Genomic DNA, 22,089 nt, shown 5'->3' on the forward strand with positions numbered 1-22,089 from the left:
GGGTTAATCGACCATGTTGGAAATCCCTGTGCTCAGTTAGCCACACCTTTTCCCTTTATAATAATAATAATCTTTATTTATATAGCGCCATCATATTCCACAGTTTAACAGATTCAAACACAAGTCATAAGTAACAACGTTAACAATACAGTAATTAAAGCAAAATAAGATGACCCTGCTCATGAGAGCTTACAATCTACAATGAGGTGGGGGTGGTACAGAGTACAGGGGTGTATTTACAATGATGCATTTACATTGATGGTCCAGCCATCTTGAGGGAGTGAGGGATAGATGGAGATAGTGAATGGGCCACACACACACACACACACACACACACACACACACACACACACACACACACACACACACACACACATAAAATTAGGGAACGTGATAGGCCTCTCTGAACAAATGTGTTTTGAGGAAGCGCCTAAAACTGTGCAAGTTGTGGATGGTCCTAATTTCTTGGGGTAGAGCATTCCAGAGGATTGTCGCAGCGCGGGAGAAGTCTTGGAGTCGGGAGTGGGAGGTACGGATTAGTGCAGAGGTTAGTCGAAGGTCATTTGCAGAGCCTAGTGATCAGCCAGGCTTTATAATCTGGTCTCTGTTACTAATCCTCGTCAGAGCTAGTATTTGCTACATGGCTATCTGTGGGAGAGGAGTACATATGAGAAGGAGAGTTGTAGGAGTTATTAGTGACTGTTGCTTGGTTTGTATGTGTGTTAATTCCTTATCCTTCTCTGTTTTTGTTTATTCCCCTACCTTCATACCCCGATGCATTCCACTGTTAAATGAGTGAATATTTTGTATGCCTGGAGTTTTCTGTTAACCCTTGTATGTTCTGCCTTGTTTGTCGGGTTAGTGTACTACGGTGCACAGTAGTGTCCCCTATTCCCTGGGTGGGGGAAGAGAACAGACGGAGGGCTAACTTAGGAGATAGGGCAAGGGTAGAGGTCCTGGCATCTTTGCGCATTAAGGACTTGTTGAAATTTCATTAAATCCAATCTTCCCTCTACCGGTGAAATGTTCCCTGGGCCATTGGCTACAACACAACCCCAAAGCATGGTTGATCCACCCCCATTATTAATGGTTGGCAAGATGTTATTTTCCTGAAATTCTGTGCCCTTTTTTTCTCCACACATACCTTTGATAATCGTGGCCAAAGACTTCTACTTTAACCTAATCGGTCCTCAAGACTTGTTTCTAAAATGCATCAGGCATGTTTAGATATTATTTTGCATACTTCTGACGCTGCATTTTAAGTTGAGGATGCGGGAGATTACTCTTCCATGAAGGCCATCTTTCTGCAGGTGTCTCTGAGCAGTAGAACAATGTACCACAACTCTAGAGTCTGAAAAATTGTTCTGAATGTCTTTTGCAGCCAAGCAGGGGTTCTGATTTGCCTTTCTAGCATTCCTCAAATTTTGCTTGGTCTTCCAGACCTTATCTTGACCTCCACTGTTCCTGTTAATTGACATTTCTTAATTACATTTCAAACTGAGTTAAGGTCAGCTTGAACATGCTTTGCTGTCTTCTTATAGGCATCTCCTGCTTTGTGGTCCTCCACCATTTTAATTTTCAGAGTGTTAGGCAGCTGCTTAGAAGAACCCATGGTTGTTGTTTTTTGGGACAAGGTTAGAGTAGGCTCGGTTTTATAAAGCTGGGAAATTTGCATCACCTGACCTTTACTAATGATAATAGTGAACCAGCCATAATTCTAACAGTGTAATAAAGGTCTGAAACCTTGGTCAAAGTTATCTGAACACACAAATCTCCAAGAGTGCCCAAACTTTTGCATCGGCCCATTTTCCTTTTTGTAATTTTTAATATTTTTTTTGCCTAAAATACAAAGGAAATGTGTTATCTTTAACTTTAGGCCTTTTAGAGATCATTTAATCTTGAACTTGCTTAATTATTCACAATAACAATAATTTTGACCAGGGATGTCCATATGTTGGAATATGTTTGGTGCAATAACTCCATTCATGTCTGTGAGTATTCAGTTGTTAGATTTGTATGTTGTTTATAAAGTTTGAAAAAAAAAAAACTATCAGAGGCTCACACAGGGAGAGCTTGTGACTGTATTTCCTGTTTTTCCTGTGTTTGTGTATGAGAGAAGCAGCCTGCTGCAGATGCTGCACAAATAGAGACACATAAATTATTTATTCCTGATCAATTAAGCTTATTATCATATATTGTTCCTGCTTATTGCTGAATAAAGAAGCTGTGTCCTCACACTCTTGGAGAGTATCCTGAATAATCCGCTGCCAACACCATACTTTTACGTGCCACTGTATTTTGTCAACGAGCAATGATCCTTATGGGAATTACTTGTCCAATTTCTGTCTTGTTCTGTTTAACTGCTATACGGTGATTATTGCTCCATCTCAAAATACATCTAAAACAATTATTCTGCAGGTATTAGCCAAAGAAAAGAGCGCACACCCACTGTTCTGCTCTGCAAACACTTCCATGTACTTGAAACAGATGTAGGAAAGAAACAAAAATAAAGGTTACTAGAAATCCCAACAGCCAATCACCGGTGCAATTAATTTCATATTACCAAACTGAAGGGAATGTTTCTGTACTGTCACATTTAATACAAAATATAAAAAATATGGAATTTGGGTTTTGCCAACAATTGCATTTTTATGAGTCTGATTATTTATCCAATTATCATGTATTTATATATTGCGACAGCATATTCCTCATTGTTATACATAGAGGAGTCATGTATTAACAGAGTATTTTAGTTTAATTGCATAAATGCCAAAGCTTGTTGTAGCCTAAAATGCAAAATGCAGCAAAGCAGGAGCATTCTGATTTTTACAGATCCTTCCCATAAAGAATATTAAAGAAAATGTTGTTGCATTACAGAACTTATCGATCGCCGTCTTCTCCAGTTCCCAGCACCACTTCGGTCCTCTTCTGGTCCATGTGACCTAATATCAGACTAAATGGTTAATACAGGGATTTTAGTGTGAACCTGAAATCATTTTCACCACAGTCTCTGTGTGCGCCAGGAAAGCTGAAGAGCAGTCACATGGGACAGGAACGACCTAGAAACCTGGAGAAGGCGGTGAACAATAGGCATTTTATTGCACTTAACACTTCATTACAAAGGTAAATTAAGAGGAATTCCAAAATAGAAAATTTTAATGAATCGTTTTCTTTAAGGATTTACATTGCTTTACAAGTATCCATCATAAACTATATTAAATTAATGATACAATAATACTTAATTTTATTGGTAACACTGGTAAACCTCAATTATCGCTAAATGATTTAACATGCTTTGTCCTGCACCCCATTTTAGCCCTATAAGCTGCGGCCACCACCATCAGGGGCTTATCTACAGCATTCTATAATGCTGTAGATAAGCCCCCCCGATGAAGCCTGAAAGATAAGAAAAACAAGTTTGATTATACTCACCGGGGGGGGGGGCAGGGTCACACGGTATCTGGTCACAGGTTATACTCACCCCAGTGTCCGGTAGGGTCTGATGGTTGTCACCGTCCCGTCCGGCGCCTCCCATCTTCATATGATGATGTCCTCCTCCTTGCTTCTCCCTCGGCTCCTGCGCAGGCGTACTTTCTCTGCCTGTTGAGGGCAGAGTAAAGTACTGCAGTGCGCAGGCGCCGGGAAAGATCAGAGAGGTCCGGCGCCTGTACACTGCAGTACTCTGCTCTGCCCTCAATAGGGCAGAGAAAGTACGCCTGAGCAGGAGCCGAGGGAGAAGTAAGGAGGAGGACATCATCGTATGAAGATGGGAGGCGACGGACGGGACGGTGACAACCATCAGACCCTACCGGACACTGGGGTGAGTATAACCTGTGACCAGATACCGTGTGTGCATTTCCCTATGGTGTTATGAATGAGTCACCGTGGAGGAAAAAACAAAAACGCAAGCTAAGCCCAGAAAACCGGAGAGGTTGGTAACTAGCGGATTGCAGACCCCTGATCCTATCCACAACAACTAGCAGTAGCCGTGGAGCGTGCCTACGGTGGTCCTAAACGCCTCGTCACGGCCGGAGAACTAAATAAACCTAAAGAAAGAAAGGGAAAATCTAAACTGCCCCAGAGCAGACCCCAAAGCAATAGACAGCCCCCAACATGTATTGTCGGTGAAACAAGATGAAAACACAGACACAGATAGAATGATAGGCTGAGCAAACGATGGGGCCCTCACTAACTAGAAAGGACAGGAAAGAAAAGCTGCTGTCTGCAATCACGCAAAAAACCCTGCCAAAAAAAATGTCCAACATGTCTGATAGAAAAAGGCCCTGAAGTCGCTAGACTTCAAAACACTATATCAGCACTCAGGTATATTCTGAAGACAGAGCAAAAGAGATCAACTGATCAGAGACAAAATGGGGATTCAGCCCAGTCCCAGCCAGGGCTGGCTGAACACAAAAACTAAGTAAACCAGACAAAAACTCATATGAACAATAGCAGAGAAAACTTAGCTTTAGGAAGGCAGGAACCAAACTGGAAACCAGAAGCCACAGTCAGGAAAAATCACCAGCAAGAAACTAGGGAGTCGGCTGCCTTAAATCCAATCAGAAACTCCTGATGTCCAATCGCAGTCCTCTTCCTCAGTTGAACGGTCTCTGCCATTTAGATCAGCTTCATTACCTCCCTTCACCAACAGAGGGAGTCCAGATAGAGAACTCACTACTCCTCTGTTAGCACAGCCAGCTCCAGAACCCTCACCAGAAGCCAGAGGCAAACCCGAAAATGAGCTCACAGCACTGTGGTCTGTGACACTAATAGGCTCAGCGTTTTCGTATGTTTATGTTGCGGCGCCTCTGTGTGAACAGAGCCCACTTTGCGCACCTCGGGTGAAGTCTAACCCGTGCGCATTATACCACCATATTGCTCGTCTGTCATTACCTAGCAGCGGTGTAACACCTACTGCACGGTGGACCCCGAGCAGCGAACACACTTTATTATTTATTTTTATTTAGTGCGTTCCGCCGTTCCTAACATTATACTAGCGCCAGGGTCTGGCTAGTAATGGCAGATCAGCAGCAACTCCTTCAGTGCATTTGCCAGCTAGAGGGCCGGTTGGCTACTCTTGAGACTGTTATATCAGCAGCGAAGTCTTCGGAGGTTGCTGTACAGGCGATCGCAGAGGCAGTTTCACGTATGTCCACGTCCTCCCCTGCGCCGACAGTTTCTCGCCTCCCGTTGCCCGATAAAGTTTCTGGCGATTGCGCCTCCTGTAGGGGTTTCATGAGCCAGCGCTCTATCCAGCTGGAGTTACTGGCTGCGCGATTCCCTACGGAACGGGCTAAGGTGGGGTTTATTATTTCCCTTCTGTCGGGCAGGGCGTTGGAGTGGGCCACACCACTGTGGGAGCGTGGTGACCCTGAGGTTCTGACCGCTGCTCAGTTCTTAACATCTATCAGCAGGTTTTCCTGGGACCACGGGTCACGCATGATACCTCTCTTCAGCTCCTTGCATTAACTCAGGGATCCCTCTCGGTCAGCCAGTATGCCGTTCGTTTTCGGACACTGGCTTCCGAGCTGGAGTGGTCTGATAGAGTCCTCATCCCTGTGTTTTGGAGAGGTTTAGCTGAGCATGTTAAGGATGCTCTATCTAGAGCTGATTGCCATTGCCATTGCCACCCGTATTGATCTCCGTTTCTCGGCGTGCGGGCTGGAGCGTGCTCAATCCAGATGGAGGGTTACTCCGGCTCCCAACCTCTTTGAACCTCTGGAATCACCCGAGCCAGAGTGTTCACTCCCAGAGCCCATAGAGGTGTCTCGCGCCAGTCTCGAGGCGCGTCCGGCACTAAGCTCCACTTGCGGCTGCCAATGTCAGCACTCTGTTCCCCAGGATAACGGGGCCCCGCAATGGCCAAACATTGTGCCGCCAGGCAAGACCTTTGTCCCCCCTCGCCTTCGGCCGAAGGTTCTCGCGTGGGCACACGCGTCCATGGCGGGTGGTCACTATGGCTACATGCAGACCACAAAACTCCTGGCAGGGTCGTATTGGTGGCCGCACAGGGCTCGGGACATTAAAAAATATATTCGGGCATGTGCCTCATGTGCTCGGGATAGCTTCCTTAAACAGAGAGTGGAAACATCTGCAAACACACTGCGGTGTTCCACTTCAACCTATGCTCCGGGCGGTGTTGCTGCTCCCATTGTCCCCCACGTGTCCCTTCTTAAACCTGGCGATCTTGCCACCTCTGATACCTTCCACGTGTCCCGGTTTTCCGTGTCATCTACCGGGACATCAGACTCGCCTTCGGACGAGTCTGAGACCTATGCCTCTGATGGGCACAAGGTGGTGGATTGAAAGGCTCAGAGGGGAGGGGTCCTAGGAGGGGGGGGTAATGTTAGGCATCTGGGTTCTGCGTCTGCTCTGCAGGAATCCAGAGCCTCACATTCTGCGGTCTCCTGCGGTCTATCTACTGCAGAGATTACTTTGCAGCAGACCGCTCCAGAGACTAAGTTCCTCTGTGCTCCTACTGGGCATGCTCGCGAGGCGATCTCTCATTGGAGATCGGGAGTCATGTGCCCAGGTCCTGCTCCAGATCTCATTGGTCCATCTCGGAGATCTGGAAGGTCCCGCGCGGCTATAAAAAGCCCGCATGACCGTTCGGCCATGCGCTAGTATAGACTTTTCAAGCTAAATGTGTGAATGGCGACGGATGTATGACTCTGGTGATTGACTCATTTGAAACCCCTTCCCTCTGATATTACGCATGTGGATAGGGAATTAGTGCAGCAGTCAGCACCAGTCAGTGGCAAGCCTTAGGCCATTGTACACACCGCACCTCTGCTCTAGCGTCCAACATTGCGCCTGCTTCCTAGCCTTGTTGACTAGCGGCCGTGCCCTACGCCATGCTGCAGTTGCAGCCCTTCTTGGCGTCCGCAATAGCGATGCCGCACACACGGTAGGTCTAGACGGACCTTGGGTCCTGCTCCTGTGACCAGATACTGTGTGTGCATTTCCCTGTGGTCTGTGACACTAACAGGCTCAGCGTTTTGGTATGTTTAAGTTGCGGCGCCTCTGTGTGTGAACAGAGCCCGCTTTGTGCACCTCGGGTGAAGTCTAACCCATGCGCATTATAACGCCATATTGCTCGTCTGTCATTACCTAGCAGCGGTGTAACACCTACTGCACGGTGGACCCCGAGCGGCGAACGCACTTTATTATTTATTTTTATTTAGTGAGTTCCACCGTTCCTAACAAATACGCTCTTCTGCACCTGCCCTAATTTTGTATCTGAAGCCATCCATTGGGTCTCCTATTCAGGTACATATAGGATGTATAATATTGAGATCCACTGGATTACTTTCACCAACTGGTTTGGGAATGACAATTTTAGCAGAAACACCTTTCATCGATGTTCGAGCTAGATGTTTAAGGTATTTAGTAAAAACAATTGGTGAACAAGTCATCACAACTGTATGCAATATACTCGACTGGTGCACTGTTTTGGTATTGCTCACCTGAAACACAGATTGATCTCATCTGCTTGTATTGTAATTTTTCAGCTTTATGGATATTGTTATCAAGACAGCAACGACATATCTGACACCCTGACAACCATCATTGAACTGGGTTCCCCTCTAGAGATGATTCAGCTTTTACAATCCTCTTGGGAGGACAGATTCCGGGTAAGTGAACAGTTTAATTTAATTCTTAAAAAAAATATTCCCTTTTCTATTATTGTAATAAAAAAGAAAACAATTTTTCTTCAGCGTTCCTACATTACAAAAACAAAACGCAGGAAAAGATTTACCGTAATGTAATAATTTCATTCATCCATTCGAAAAGGGATGCACATAGCCAACCGCAGGAGTTATTGAATTTTTCACTAGGTAATAGACTGCATGAGTTGCAGCACTCCTACAGGACAGATGAAGTATTACAGTCGGTTAGTAAAGATTTCACTACGTTGCTGCATATTTGCTAGTCCTCTCAGTAATTATCTCCTGCTGATAGAACATTGTTTTATCAAAACTATAGCAAGCAGCATCGTAAAGGATCGTTGGGGCGCTAATCAACAACCGTCTGTCAAAATGCTTGCTGGTTGGCAGTCGTTTTGTAGCCTGTTTACACAGGTAGACCATGATACAGATGTGTGCCGATCACTCTGTAAAAGATCGTTCCGTGCACATAGGCCACCATTATTCTCGGAAGCGCAAGTCTTGTTTACATGCCCAGAACCATGATCTTTTGTGCATCACAAAAGATTATTTCACCCGACAAACGAGTATTTTGTTGATCCGTTGGGGGATCGGCAGTCTGTATAGACGTCCCAATTATCAGGAACGCTATGAAAGCTCATTCGCAATATTTGCGTAGTATAAGTTACCCTGCTTTGGAATCCGGGTCTATAAGAAAAGACTAGTTTTATTTTTACCCATAACTTTACATAGTGGCAACTGGAAATAGTAGTGTGTTGGTTTTGTGTTTTTTCCAGTAATATTTATCAAGCTAAATACTCCTGAATTTTTGCCTAATTTTCTGCAAAGCACTGTCTTTCATGATCTGCACTATATTTATTAATATATATTATTATATTATAATATATAATTAATATATTTATTATTTTTAGTTTTTTAGGCTCTTTTTACAACTTGTCAGACTATCGATCATGATCTTGTCGAAAAGAGATGTAATTTACCAGGAAAGGGGCATCTAAAGTCCAGCACAGTGCTCCTAAAATGTGCCAGATTTATCAAACAATATAAATTTGGTGCATTTTAAGACTGTCTAGTCAAAATTGGCGCTGATTAAGATTTAGACAGCATTAACAAATAAGCCCAAATGTGCTGCACACATGATGTTATCCTGTTTTCCCCACAATGCATTACTTTTTATATTGTGCTTGCTTATGAATAATAATGTGGCCTAAAAATATAAAACAGAACATAGTTATTTCCAAAATATATAGAGGGGCTGAGAGGTGTCATATACTGCAGGATATTACGGTTATATAGAGAGGCTGAAAGAAGAGATGTTCTGCAGGATGGGGCTGTGCATAGAGGGACTGAGAGTAGAGATGTACTGCAGGATGGAGCTGTGTTTAGAGGGGTTGAGAGAAGTTATATATAGCAAGTTGAGGCTGTGTATAGATGGGGCTGCAAAGATTTATATATGGCTGGATGGGGCAGTGTACAGTGGGGCTTCAAGTAGTGATATAATGTGGAATGAGGCAGTATATAGGTGGCTGAGATAAGTGATATACTGCAGTATGGGGCTGTAAATAAAAAGGCTGAAAGGAGTGATATACCGCAGGATATGTCTGTAAGCAGAGGGACTGAGAGGAGTGACATACTGGCAGAATGGGGCTGTACATAAAGAAGTTGAGAGGTGTTGGAGCTGTTTGTTGCCTGCTGCTGAGAGATCAGTGATGTGAAACTGTAAATGCTCTTCTGTTGATGCACAATGTAGAAGATTATCAACAGAGCCGCATTTGCAGTTTTATAAACCAGCTAATAATTCTGTAAAACCACACTGCAGCTATACTGATGTAGATGGAATTTATTCACTAATTGGATCCACAATGAAAATTAGGCTCCAAAATATGGTACTAAAAAATAAATTTTTATTGAACAATATATTAAAAACATGTATAAAAAGAGAGGTGCATATCCATAAGAAAAGAGGAACAAACAAAGGCCATAGGGTATTCTACAACACTGCCACAATACGAGGTATGACCCACTTTGTAATATATGCAAATTAATCTGCACTGTGCAAAACAAGGAATAAATAAATACAATGCAATGTGGCAAAAAGTAGCTAGTAACTACTGTGCAAAACAATGCAATCCTGCAAAGGCGAGTTGTTATGCGTCTCCCGAAGAAGCGGTAGCAAAACGCGCGTCGGGGCAGAAGAACGCCTGGGGAATTCCACACGCCATTGTTTCAGTATGATTACCCTATTATTAGTGAATAAGTTATAAGTGGTTATGGTACATACCAGGATAGTCATGGTGTTATTGAATTTATGGGCAATTTTGTGAATAAATTTGGTGTAGATGGAAGAAGGAAAATTCAGTCAGGCAAGGTACTTGTACAGTAGCAGAGAGTGCACAGAAATATACAGTGGATTCTACATTTAGGATATCTTGATGACAAATCAGAGAGGTGGAGCTTGTCTAGAGCATACAGAAGAGGAGGAAGGATCTGCAGCACTGAAGAGAAGCAAGGCGATGCTGGGAAATTAACTGTATTTTTAGTAGACAAGAATAGCAGTGACCATTCTGTTATGTGAAGCTGTATATACAGAGGGGCAAAACGAGATGAAAAAATACACAGAGATACAATAAAGAAGCATTATGTGGGGCTTAGTCGGTATACCAACAATAAGTATGCCTTCACTGTTTTTTTGCGAAAAATAATGTGATAGTGAGAATAATGTTGTGATCCTGTTCCATTCCACAATGTTGTATATTGCAGATTTGCCTCAGCTTAGTACGACTGCTGCATTACCTCGCCCATTCCCCGCTTGGCTCCATAACATTGCTGGATTTCCGCCCTCGACAGTTTGTGATCGTTGATGGTGAACTGAAAGTGACTGATTTAGATGACGCGAGCATGGAGGAGACAACGTGTACAAGCAATGAGAACTGCTTTATGGAATTCCCTGCCAGGAACATCACACTTCAATGTTCTGTTGATGGCAAATGTCAAAACATGAACGAGAAGCGGAACCTCTACAACGCCTACAGGTAAGACCACGTGTATGGCCACAGAGAGATGACTTCAAGAAGAGATCGGCTGGGAATCTTTTCAGGAGACCGCCTAAATATCATGTCTCTTGTGTCTATGTGAGCAATATTTCTTATAGTAACCAACATTCTAATAGAAGTGGTCCCAAGAAAGCTCAGAATTAAGAACGTGGTACACAGCAATCTTCTACAGAACTGGTAGTTCAATATTACTCAAATACATAGATATAATGTTCAATTATTATTCATTTTACTTCTATTATTTTTTTTAACATATGTAACTAGAGTGGATCTGACAAAATTCAAATGTTCCATATTTTCTAATTTTCCCAGGAAATTCAATTGGCAGTAAATTGTTTTAAATCGAATGTTGCTTATTATGCTACGGTGTCTTTCCATTCCCCGGAGCTTAATAAAAGATGTAAAAAGCTCAAACAAACTCGTACACTCTTCGCTGCTCACCTGTCTGTGGGTCTCCGTTGCTCCCTTCCAACTGTTCAGTTCTCCCCACATTTCCAGCCCGATGTTCACTCTAGGCCAGGATTTGTGACCTCGCAGGGACTACTTGTGGCTGGAGGTTCTGGGCATAGATTGAACACCAAGCTGGAGCTTCAGGCTGCAGGCCCCAGAGTTTATAGCAGATGCGCTGTGTCCTCCCTGGCTCGTTCACTGCTGGAGGTCCCAGCCCATAGGGAACACCTGACTAGAGATGTGGAGAACCGCAAAGTGGACTGGGAGTAGTGGGGTTGGCCAGAGAGGAGAACAGTGAGGTGAGTATTTTTTTCTTTTCAAATTTAAAAACCTCTCAACTCCTCATACTCACAGACGCCTTCTCTATCCGCTACCGCAGTTCTTTGCCTATTGTCCAGTTTTCCTCACGTCCACCATGCCCAATCTCCAGTCCAGTGTAAGCTCTAAGCTGGGAAATTCAACCATGAGCAGGCCCCAGATGTCACTTCATCCACAGCCGGTCTCCATTTTGCTGAATTACAAAACATCCATATTCTCCAGGATTCATTTTTTTTTTGGCAAAATTGAGTAGAATTCCACTAGAATAAATTCACTTATCTCTACTTTCGACCAATTTTTATCGTTTTCAACCTCATCCAACAGCTTCTCATTTTGTTGGTAAAAATGGGCATTGTGTATTGGTTCACGTATTTTTTGATAGATGTGTTTTTAAAAAGTTGCATAAAAAAATTGTAGAATTATTTTCAGTAGGGGGTGTCATAAAAAACTTATAATAAAATAAAAGATGTGTAAATAAATAATAATAAATTAAAAATAATTTAAAGATGTGCCAATATAAGAAAGAAGATAGATAGATAGATAGATAGATAGATACAGTGGGGCAAAAAAGTATTTAGTCAGTCAGCAATAGTGCAAGTTCCACCACTTAAAAAGATGAGAGGCGTCTGTAATTTACATCATAGGTAGACCTCAACTATGGGAGACAAACTGAGAAAAAAAAATCCAGAAAATCACATTGTCTGTTTTTTTTTTCATTTTATTTGCATATTATGGTGGAAAATAAGTATTTGGTCAGAAACAAAATTTCATCTCAATACTTTGTGATATATCCTTTGTTGGCAATGACAGAGGTAAAACGTTTTCTGTAAGTCTTCACAAGGTTGCCACACACTGTTGTTGGTATGTTGGCCCATTCCTCCATGCAGATGTCCTCTAGAGCAGTGATGTTTTTGGCTTTTCGCTTGGCAACACGGACTTTCAACTCCCTCCAAAAGTTTTCTATAGGGTTGAGATCTGGAGACTGGCTAGGCCACTCCAGGACCTTGAAATGCTTCTTACGAAGCCACTCCTTCGTTGCCCTGGCGGTGTGCTTTGGATCATTGTCATGTTGAAAGACCCAGCCACGTTTCATATTCAATGCCCTTGCTGATGGAAGGAGGTTTGCACTCAAAATCTCACGATACATGGCCCCATTCATTCTTTCATGTACCCGGATCAGTCATCCTGGCCCCTTTGCAGAGAAACAGCCCCAAAGCATGATGTTAACACCACCATGCTTTACAGTAGGTATGGTGTTTGATGGATGCAACTCAGTATTCTTTTTCCTCCAAACACGACAAGTTGTGTTTCTACCAAACAGTTCCAGTTTGGTTTCATCAGACCATAGGACATTCTCCCAAAACTCCTCTGGATCATCCAAATGCTCTCTAGCAAACTTCAGACGGGCCCGGACATGTACAGGCTTAAGCAGTGGGACACGTCTGGCACTGCAGGATCTGAGTCCATGGTGGCGTAGTGTGTTACTTATGGTAGGCCTTGTTACATTGGTCCCAGCTCTCTGCAGTTCATTCACTAGGTCCCCCCGCGTGGTTCTGGGATTTTTGCTCACCGTTCTTGTGATCATTCTGACCCCACGGGGTGGGATTTTGCGTGGAGCACCAGATCGAGGGAGATTATCAGTGGTTTTGTATGTCTTCCATTTTCTAATTATTGCTCCCACAGTTGATTTCTTTACTCCAAGCTGGTTGGCTATTGCAGATTCAGTCTTCCCAGCCTGGTGCAGGGCTACAATTTTGTTTCTGGTGTCCTTTGACAGCTCTTTGGTCTTCACCATAGTGGAGTTTGGAGTCAGACTGTTTGAGGGTGTGCACAGGTGTCTTTTTATACTGATAACAAGTTTAAACAGGTGCCATTACTACAGGTAATGAGTGGAGGAAAGAGGAGACTCTTAAAGAAGAAGTTACAGGTCTGTGAGAGCCAGAAATCTTGATTGCTTGTTTCTGACCAAATACTTATTTTCCACCATAATATGCAAATAAAATGAAAAAAAAAACAGACAATGTGATTTTCTGGATTTTTTTTTCTCAGTTTGTCTCCCATAGTTGAGGTCTACCTATGATGTAAATTACAGACGCCTCTCATCTTTTTAAGTGGTGGAATTTGCACTATTGCTGACTGACTAAATACTTTTTTGCCCCACTGTAGATAGATAGATAGTGTGAGGTAGCACTGTCATTTAGTTAGGGGATTCTCGCTAGGCAGCGAACAAATCACATCTGGCACAGGTTTTCCAACAAAACATAGCAGTCCATGTGGTTTATTATGCAGCATAAACCATCACAGCAACAGACAGTTCATTTCACCAGCATAGCATCCATTACAGAGTTTCCCTCTGTAAGCAATGTCCAGCACACACAGGCTCTTCAGCCTCATCATTATCTCACCCACGTCAGGGTTTCCTCATGGCTGTTGCTCCACGCTGCAGATATTCACTCTCTCCTCTGGGACTCTCAGACGCTGGCAGCCATTACACACAGCCACTCCACAGGCTGTTAGCCAGGAGACAACTCTCCTCATGGGACCTTCCACTCTGGGCCAACCAGGTCCCTGCATTCACCCCTTGTGACTCACCCCGGCCACATTATATCGTTCATAGCTACGCCCACTGGGTCACATGACTCTGACCTCATCCCAGGTCCTTCAGGCATTTTCACACTCTTTACAACCGTGCTTTAAACACACCCCCTGGGTGGGTTTGTAGGTAACCAGGCTCCCCCAACTCTCTAGTTACCTGGAGACTTCTCCCTCACATATTAACGCAGCACCTCAGCAATGTCCTTGCTGATCACACATACATAAGTCTCCATCTCAAAGCCACCCACTTTGAGATACATAACGGCCACTCAACACTCTGCCATTCATCCCTTCTCCTGGGACCTCCACACAGCGCCCCCTAGCGGACACAGTGGTTACTACACCACAAACCTCCCCCCACTGTTCAAACTTGTGGGGTTGAACACACAACATTGCATCAGGCTCTCGAGACCGGGCACTCATTACACCTTGCCCCACAGGTCGAGAGAACCTTTTCCATCTGTCATACGGCCTCCTCTCTACGTTATTCCTCCCCCGCCCCAGCGGTCAGAATATTGGTCCTGATCTTTGACACTCCAGTTACAGTCTGCTTCATCAGACGCTGTCTAGTCACCACCTTCGTCTCCTATTTGTTCCGTTCCCCGACCAGCTCCCCCGGTTTGTACGGTCATCCGTCTTACTTGAGTCTACTGTCTGGCCTGATTCTGACCCACTCAGCGTCTCAAAGGAACTAATGTCTCTCAGCCTCGTACGGCCCGTCGAACTGCCACTCCCTGACATTCTTCGGCCACCTGCCCTGTCACTTCTTGGTGGAACCCTTCGAGTCCTTACATCTTGTTGGGTTGGAGGCAGCCGCCACCTAGTATTCCGTACTTCTTTATTAATTTGCCGGTGGTCCAGCCTCAACTGCTCAATTTCTTGCAGGTACCCTACTCGATACTCCACGAGCATTCGAAAGTCTCTCAGGCTCTCCACGGAACCAACCACGATGATGGGAATCCTACCCCCTTCACTGGATATCTGGTCTTTATCATCAGGAGGGATCCTCACCCTCACCACACCGGAGATATTCACAAGGTCTTGCATTACCTTCCCGGATCTTCCAATGATTCTTCCAGTTAGAGCTTTGGGTACCGGAACCACATCTTTCCGCAAACCCCGCCGATCCATAGCCTCCCTTGCTAACTCTAGGCATTGAGCAGCTTTCACATTATCCTGCCTGACCAACTGTTTGGCGTGGAGACACTGCAAATACATCTCCTTCAAGACAGCTACTCGGTATCCTCTCTGACTGATATTACCACCAACTGCCGAGTCTCAGGTGCCCAATGCACCTCACACGCTTTGACCGCCTCTTTGAAAGCCTCATGTACACCTTCCTCAGCACAGGCTTCTTGCATGTCTTCTGGTACATCAATCACCAACTTGAAGGTTGTGGCCTTGCTCTCTTCCTGGCCAGGAGGCTCTGGCTTTACCACGGACACTTCCCTCACTACAGTTGACCCGACCGGGTGACTGTCTTCTTCAGTTCTTTGTTCCCCAACTTCAGGAGATCTCATCTCTTCACTACCCTCTGCCAAGATGGGTACCGGCAGTTCCATCTTGTTATCGCTCGGGCCTGGCCGCTCTACATCTCCGTCCAAGCTCTTCTCCGGCAGAAGACCTTTTACTACTCCTCTGAGTTCTTCCATCTCTTCCCTAAGGGTCTTATTCACATTTTGCCACATTGGCAGGTGACCTCTGAGCTTCAAGACTTCTTTCTCAAGCCCTTCCACATCCTCTCTTAAGGTGTTGTTCATGCTGTACCACGTTGACAGGTGACCTCTGAGCTTCAGGACTTCTTTCTCGAGCTCCTCCACTCTGTGCTCGGCCATTTGTCACATCACTCTTTCTCGTTCGAGATGTTCCTTCACTGTCTCTTTTATTAACTGTATCTCCTGCTCTTGTTCTCTTTTGGCCAGCATGTGTTGCACCACTATTTCTTTAATTATATCGTCAAAGGGTACACCTGGGTTAGTCCCGTCAGTCGAGCCCCTGTTACCCTCTGACCGTGTTTCTACTTCCGTTATCTTCTCGATCAGGTTACCATCAGTCCTGTCACGAGTTTCAGTCAGCACAGCACTAGATTCTGTCCTAGTGGTGGCTACTGGCAACAACACGTCAAAGTCACACCACACCGTACGGTGAACTCCCAAGGCACTCTCTATCCGTGTGTCAGCTCTGCTCTTTTTGTTTACCACACCCTTCTCAATCATACTGTGGTACCCTTCACGTGACGTCAGGTCAGTAAATTCGTCCGACACCATTCTTTCTCCAGTTGCCCCTACGTCTGGCCTGTCCACATTAGGGGGCGTCAGCGTCTCAGTGTCTGCTAGCCCCACAGTAGAAATGTCTCTACCCTCCTGCCCCACATCATCAAATATGACAAAGTCCCGGCGCCTCTCAAAGGTATGCACTAAGCTTGGTGGCATACTACCACCTTGGCACTCCCCCTTTGTCATCTCAATCAGGACTCTGTCCACCTTATAATTCACAACAACCCCGTGGACGCAGCAAACTCTGACGTTTTTCTCGGTCAGAGATAAAACGAGCGGCGTTCCAGTCAGAGTCACCTGACTCGTTGAGTCCAGCTTACCAGGGACTCCTTCCTGGTACAGCAACACGGTACACACCTGCGGCCCATCGTTACTATCCAGAAAGGATATCCCATATTCTGACCAAGACATACACACACACTGCGGTACTCCAGACATACCCACTGAGTCACCCAGTGCTGTCATTTCTTCAAACTTGGCCCCTTTCTGGACCACCACCCCACTTTGGGTTGCCACCCCCTCCCGGGACTCCACCCCTTTTTGGGTTACCACCCCGATTTGGGTCACCGCCCCCTTATGGGACTCCACCCCCTTTCAGGATCTCCCCATGTCCGTTATACCGGTATTCTCAGACCACAGTTGACACAACACAGTTTATGTCTTAACAATACCACACAAGTCCTTGTTGGCACCACCACAGCTCCTGCTGTCACCGATCACCGACACCACACCAGTTCCTTCTGGTGCTGCCACAGCTCCTGCTGCGCCGTCTTTGTGGACCCGCCAATCCACCGGAAGCTGCTTGTCCCCTTCATAACCCCGCCGAGTTACCGGAAGCCACTTGTCACCTTCTTGACTCCCACTGAGCCACCGCAGGCTGAGTTGAGAAAAGAAAAAAAAAAAAACACCACAAAAAACTCACGTGTCCTGTCTGTGTGCTATTCAGGACGTACCGTCTCCGCCTGAGACCGTCCAACACACAGGACGCACCAGGTGTTATTCAGGGAGCCAACCCTCCTCCCTGGGTTTCCCAACACACCTGCCTCACCAGGTCCAGGGGCTCAGCGGGTTCTCTTCAGGACATCCGTCTCCACCGGAGACTGCCCAACACTCACGCCTCACCAGGTCCAAGGTCATACCAAGGGCTCCAGGGATCCTCCCAACACTGACCCTCCAGGATCTTGCTCACTGAACCCTCCAGGAACAGTCTTTCCCACTGACCCAGGTCAGTGCCACATGAACACCAGTCCGTTACCTGTGTCAGCCACACAGGTCTTCGGTTACCTCTTATCCGCAGAGGCACGCTACAGCAATCCACAGTCTCTTTCTCACTGACCTCGGTCAGTACAACACGGTTTTCATGACCGTCACCTGCTGGCCGCGCAGGTTCTCGGACCCCTCTACTGCAGAGATATCCTATAAGTCTCTTTCTCCTGGGGAAACGGCCGCACTGGGCTCACCGATCCGGACAGTGCCTAACTCACTAGGCCGCCTCACGGTTCCAGAACCACAGCCGGGCAGTGGCTTCCCCAACCGTCAGCCTTCTTGGCTCAGCGTTGCCAGCACTGCAACATGCGTTTTTGGAAACCATTGCCCTTAGCAACCGAACGTTGCAGTCCTCTTCTGTTGCCCCTAGCAACAAGGCTACAAAATTGCCCTTTGCAATTCTCCACCAAATGTGAGGTAGTGCTGTCATTTAGTTAGGGGATTCTCGCTAGGCAGCGAACAAATCACATCCGGCACAGGTTTTCCAACAAAACATAGCAGTCCATGCGGTTTATTATGCAGCATAAACCCTCGCAGCAACAGACAGTTAATTTCACCAGCATAGTGTCCATTACAGAGTTTCCCTCTTTAAGCAATGTCCAGCATACACAGGCTCTTCAGCCTCATCATTATCTCACCCGTCAGGGTCCTCATGGCTGTTGCTCCACGCTGCAGACATCCACTCTCTCCTCTGGGACTCTCAGACGCTGGCAGCCATGACACACAGCCACTCCACAGGCTGTTAGGCAGGAAGCCCCATCTCAGCGGGACCTTCCACACTGGACCAACCAGGTCCCAGCATTCTCCCCTTGTGACTCACCCTTGCCACATTATATCATTCATAGCCACGCCCACTCGGTCACATGACTCTGACCTCATCACAGGTCCTTCAGGCATTTTCACACTCTTTACAACCGTGCTTTAAACACACCCCCTGGGTGGGTTTGTAGGTAACCAGGCCCCCCCACCCCCCAACTCTCTAGTTACCTGGAGACTTCTCCCTCACATATTAACGCAGCACCTCAGCAATGTCCTTGCTGATCACACATACATAAGTCTCCATCTCAAAGCCACCCACTTTGAGATACATAACGGCCACTCAGCACTCTGCCATTCATCCCTTCTCCTGGGACCTCCACACAGCGCCCCCTAGCGGACACAATGATTACTACACCACAATAGATAGATAAATAATGATAGATAGATAGATAGATAGATAGAAAAAACAGATAATAGCACAAACTTGAGCAGATTTTGGGTGCAATAGTCCTGAATAATGCGGTTGACCAACGCAAAAATATAAATAGAAAAAAAACAGGCAGCACTCCAGTAAAAGGGAAAATTGTGGACTTTAATCCAGCGCCAAGTGGTGCAACGTTTCGACCTCACAGCACGGTCTTTGTCAAGCACAGTGTTACCATAGAACAGTGCACTTTTTATACATATCTCTTCACTTTACCAATATACAAAAATTAGCATATATTAAATATAAATCATAATCAAAGTGTATGAAAATTACATTGCAGTAAATATGAGAACCATCACAGTGTTTACATACATAAGGTGCATGTTAGGGTGCAAAAAATTATATCCAACCATACCTACAATCATTGATACAGCTACATTAACAATGATTAAAAGATGTGAAACACCTGTGTGATATTTAAAATGCATAAACCTTATAAATCACCTGGAACACTCAGACCCATGCTGTAGTTCCAACATAACGGCATTCTCAGAGCACAACTGAGCATGTCAGTAATCAGAGACTCCCGATTGGCCACTCCACAGTGATGTCAGCGATGATATCAACGCACATGCTCACTAGGCATTTCCTCGCCCTGCTCCACCATTACAAGTGCTGGCAACTCTGCCCACACAGTATTTCATAAGAAAAAACAGCATTTGTTCACAAAAGAGATAAATCTCAATACTTAATGGAATGGAGCACTAGAACAACATGGGAAGGGAAGCAAAAGACCAGAAAAAGCCATACACCTGACAAATGCTATTGAGAACTCTGCTATTAGAAGTGGAAAGGAAGAACAAAGACGAAAGAATCTAATTAATAAAAATATTGGAGAAAGAGAAACCAATCACAAACTAAAATGTTTCTATACTAATGCACAAAGCATGGGCAACAAACAAGGAGAATTGGAACTACTAACACAGGAAAAGAAATATGATGTCATTGGAATCACTGAAACTTGGTGGGACAATACACATGATTGGAATACAAGACTAGAAGGATACAACTTATTTGCAAGAAACAGACTTGATAAACGAGGAGGGGGTGTCGCATTGTATGTTAGAAACGCGTATATCTGCACAGAGATTGAAGCTTCAGAGACTGGGAGTTCTGTGGAAACTGTTTGGGTAAGAATACAAGGACAGAACAATGGAAAGGACACCATTGTAGGCATTTACTACAGGCCGCCTGTGCAAGCTGAAGCTATGGATGAACTCTTTATGCATCAAATGGCCAAGTTCTCCAAAAAATATGACATAGTTGTCATGGGAGATTTCAACTATCCAGACATTTGTTGGGAATCTCTCTCAGGCAAAACTAACAGGTCAAGGAAATTCTTATCCTCTCTTGCTGACAACTTTATCTTCCAAAAGGTAAGGGAGAAAACAAGGGGAACTGCTACCTTGGATCTAATCCTTATAAACAGGGAGGAAATGGTTGAGGAGGTAAAAGTGGCTGGGACCCTAGGAGGTAGCGACCATGCTATTTTAGAATTTTGGATAACTAGAGGCGGAAGACCTGTGAAGACTCAGACGTCAAGGTTAGATTTCAGAAAGGCAGATTTTAAGGGATTCAGAAAGAGAATTGGAGGGATCCAATGGCTGGATATCCTTAAAGACAAAAATGTCCAGGAAGGATGGGAAATATTGAAAAATGAAATTCTCAAAGCACAGTTGTTAACAATTCCGAAAAGAGGGAAGAATAGGAAGCAGTTAAGGAAACCAGGATGGATGAACACAGAACTTAAGCACATGCTAAAAAGGAAGAAAAAAATGTTTATAAAATGGAAAGAGGGAGGCATATCTAAAGAAGAATATAATGCTGTCTGCAGAACCTGCAGGGCACAAATCAGATTAGCTAAAGCTGAAAATGAATTGAGGCTTGCAAGAGATGTCAAAAGCAATAATAAAGGATTTTGGGGATATGTCAAAAGTAAAAGAAAAGTCAAAGATGCTATAGGATTTTTACAGGATGAAAATGATGAAATGGTAAGACAGGATGTTGAGAAGGCTGAACTTTTAAATTCCTATTTTGCATCTGTTTTCTCTCAGAAAGGAAATGTAACATCAACTGTTATTCACTGTCCTATTAAGGGAATAGAAGAATCCAGGATATCTATAAACAGAAAGATAGTGAGGAAACACTTAGCTAGCCTAAATGAATTCAAGTCTCCAGGTCCGGATGAATTACACCCCAGAGTACTGAAGGAGATAGCAGAAGAAATTTTTGAACCCCTCTCTATAATCTTTGAAAATTCTTGGAGAACAGGAGAAGTGCCAGAAGACTGGAGAAGAGCAAATGTTGTTCCTATCTTCAAAAAGGGGAAGAAGGTGGACCCAGGTAACTATAGGCCGGTGAGTCTGACTTCTATACCAGGAAAGATCTTTGAACAAATTATTAAACAACATGTATGTCAATACCTGGATAAGAATGAAGTGATTAAACAGAGTCAGCATGGGTTTGTAACTAATAAGTCATGTCAGACTAACTTAATTTCCTTCTATGACGGTATCACTGATTGGGTGGATCAAGGAAATGCTGTAGATATAGTATATCTTGACTTCAGCAAAGCATTTGACAAAGTCTCTCATACAATCCTTATTGAAAAAATGATTAAGTATGGAATGGACAAGGCAACTGTTAGGTGGATTCATAACTGGCTTAGTGATCGGACCCAAAGAGTGGTCGTAAATGGCTGCACATCCAGTTGGAAGAATGTCTCAAGTGGGGTACCACAGGGCTCTGTCCTGGGCCCTGTATTGTTCAACATCTTTATCAACGATTTAGATGAAGGAATTGAGGGTAAACTGATTAAATTTGCTGATGACACAAAGCTAGGAGGGATAGCTAACACTAGAAAAGAGAGAGAGAGAATTCAAAAAGATTTAAATAAACTGGAGAAGTGGGCAGCAACTAACAGAATGGTTTTTAACAGGGAGAAATGCAAAGTACTACATCTGGGCAATAAAAATGGAAAAAGCATATATAGAATGGGAGGAATAGGGCTAAGTGACAGCACATGTGAAAAAGACTTGGGTATACTAATAGATCACAGACTGAATATGAGTCAACAGTGTGATGCAGCAGCAAAAAAGGCAAATGCAATTCTAGGATGTATTAACAGAAGCATACAGTCTAGATCACGTGAAGTCATTATTTCCCTCTACTCCTCTTTGGTCAGACCTCATCTGGAATATTGTGTCCAGTTTTGGGCA

The 22,089-nt window shown here is 44.6% G+C and overlaps 1 protein-coding gene across 1 annotated transcript in view; it reads left to right on the forward strand.

Moving 5' to 3' along the window:
* The window catches only part of PKDCC (protein kinase domain containing, cytoplasmic), an 81,979-nt gene that overhangs the window by 32,808 nt on the left and 27,082 nt on the right, over positions 1-22,089 (forward strand). Inside the window, exons 2-3 of the mRNA XM_073553442.1 lie at positions 7,512-7,634; positions 10,428-10,699. Coding sequence (XP_073409543.1) covers positions 7,512-7,634; positions 10,428-10,699 — 395 coding nt within the window. The remainder of the gene's footprint in view (positions 1-7,511; positions 7,635-10,427; positions 10,700-22,089) is intronic.

The sequence above is a fragment of the Dendrobates tinctorius genome, unplaced genomic scaffold (assembly GCF_039654945.1).
Source record: "Dendrobates tinctorius isolate UK_male_01 unplaced genomic scaffold, ASM3965494v1 ptg000201l, whole genome shotgun sequence".
Taxonomy (NCBI): Eukaryota; Metazoa; Chordata; class Amphibia; order Anura; family Dendrobatidae; genus Dendrobates; species Dendrobates tinctorius.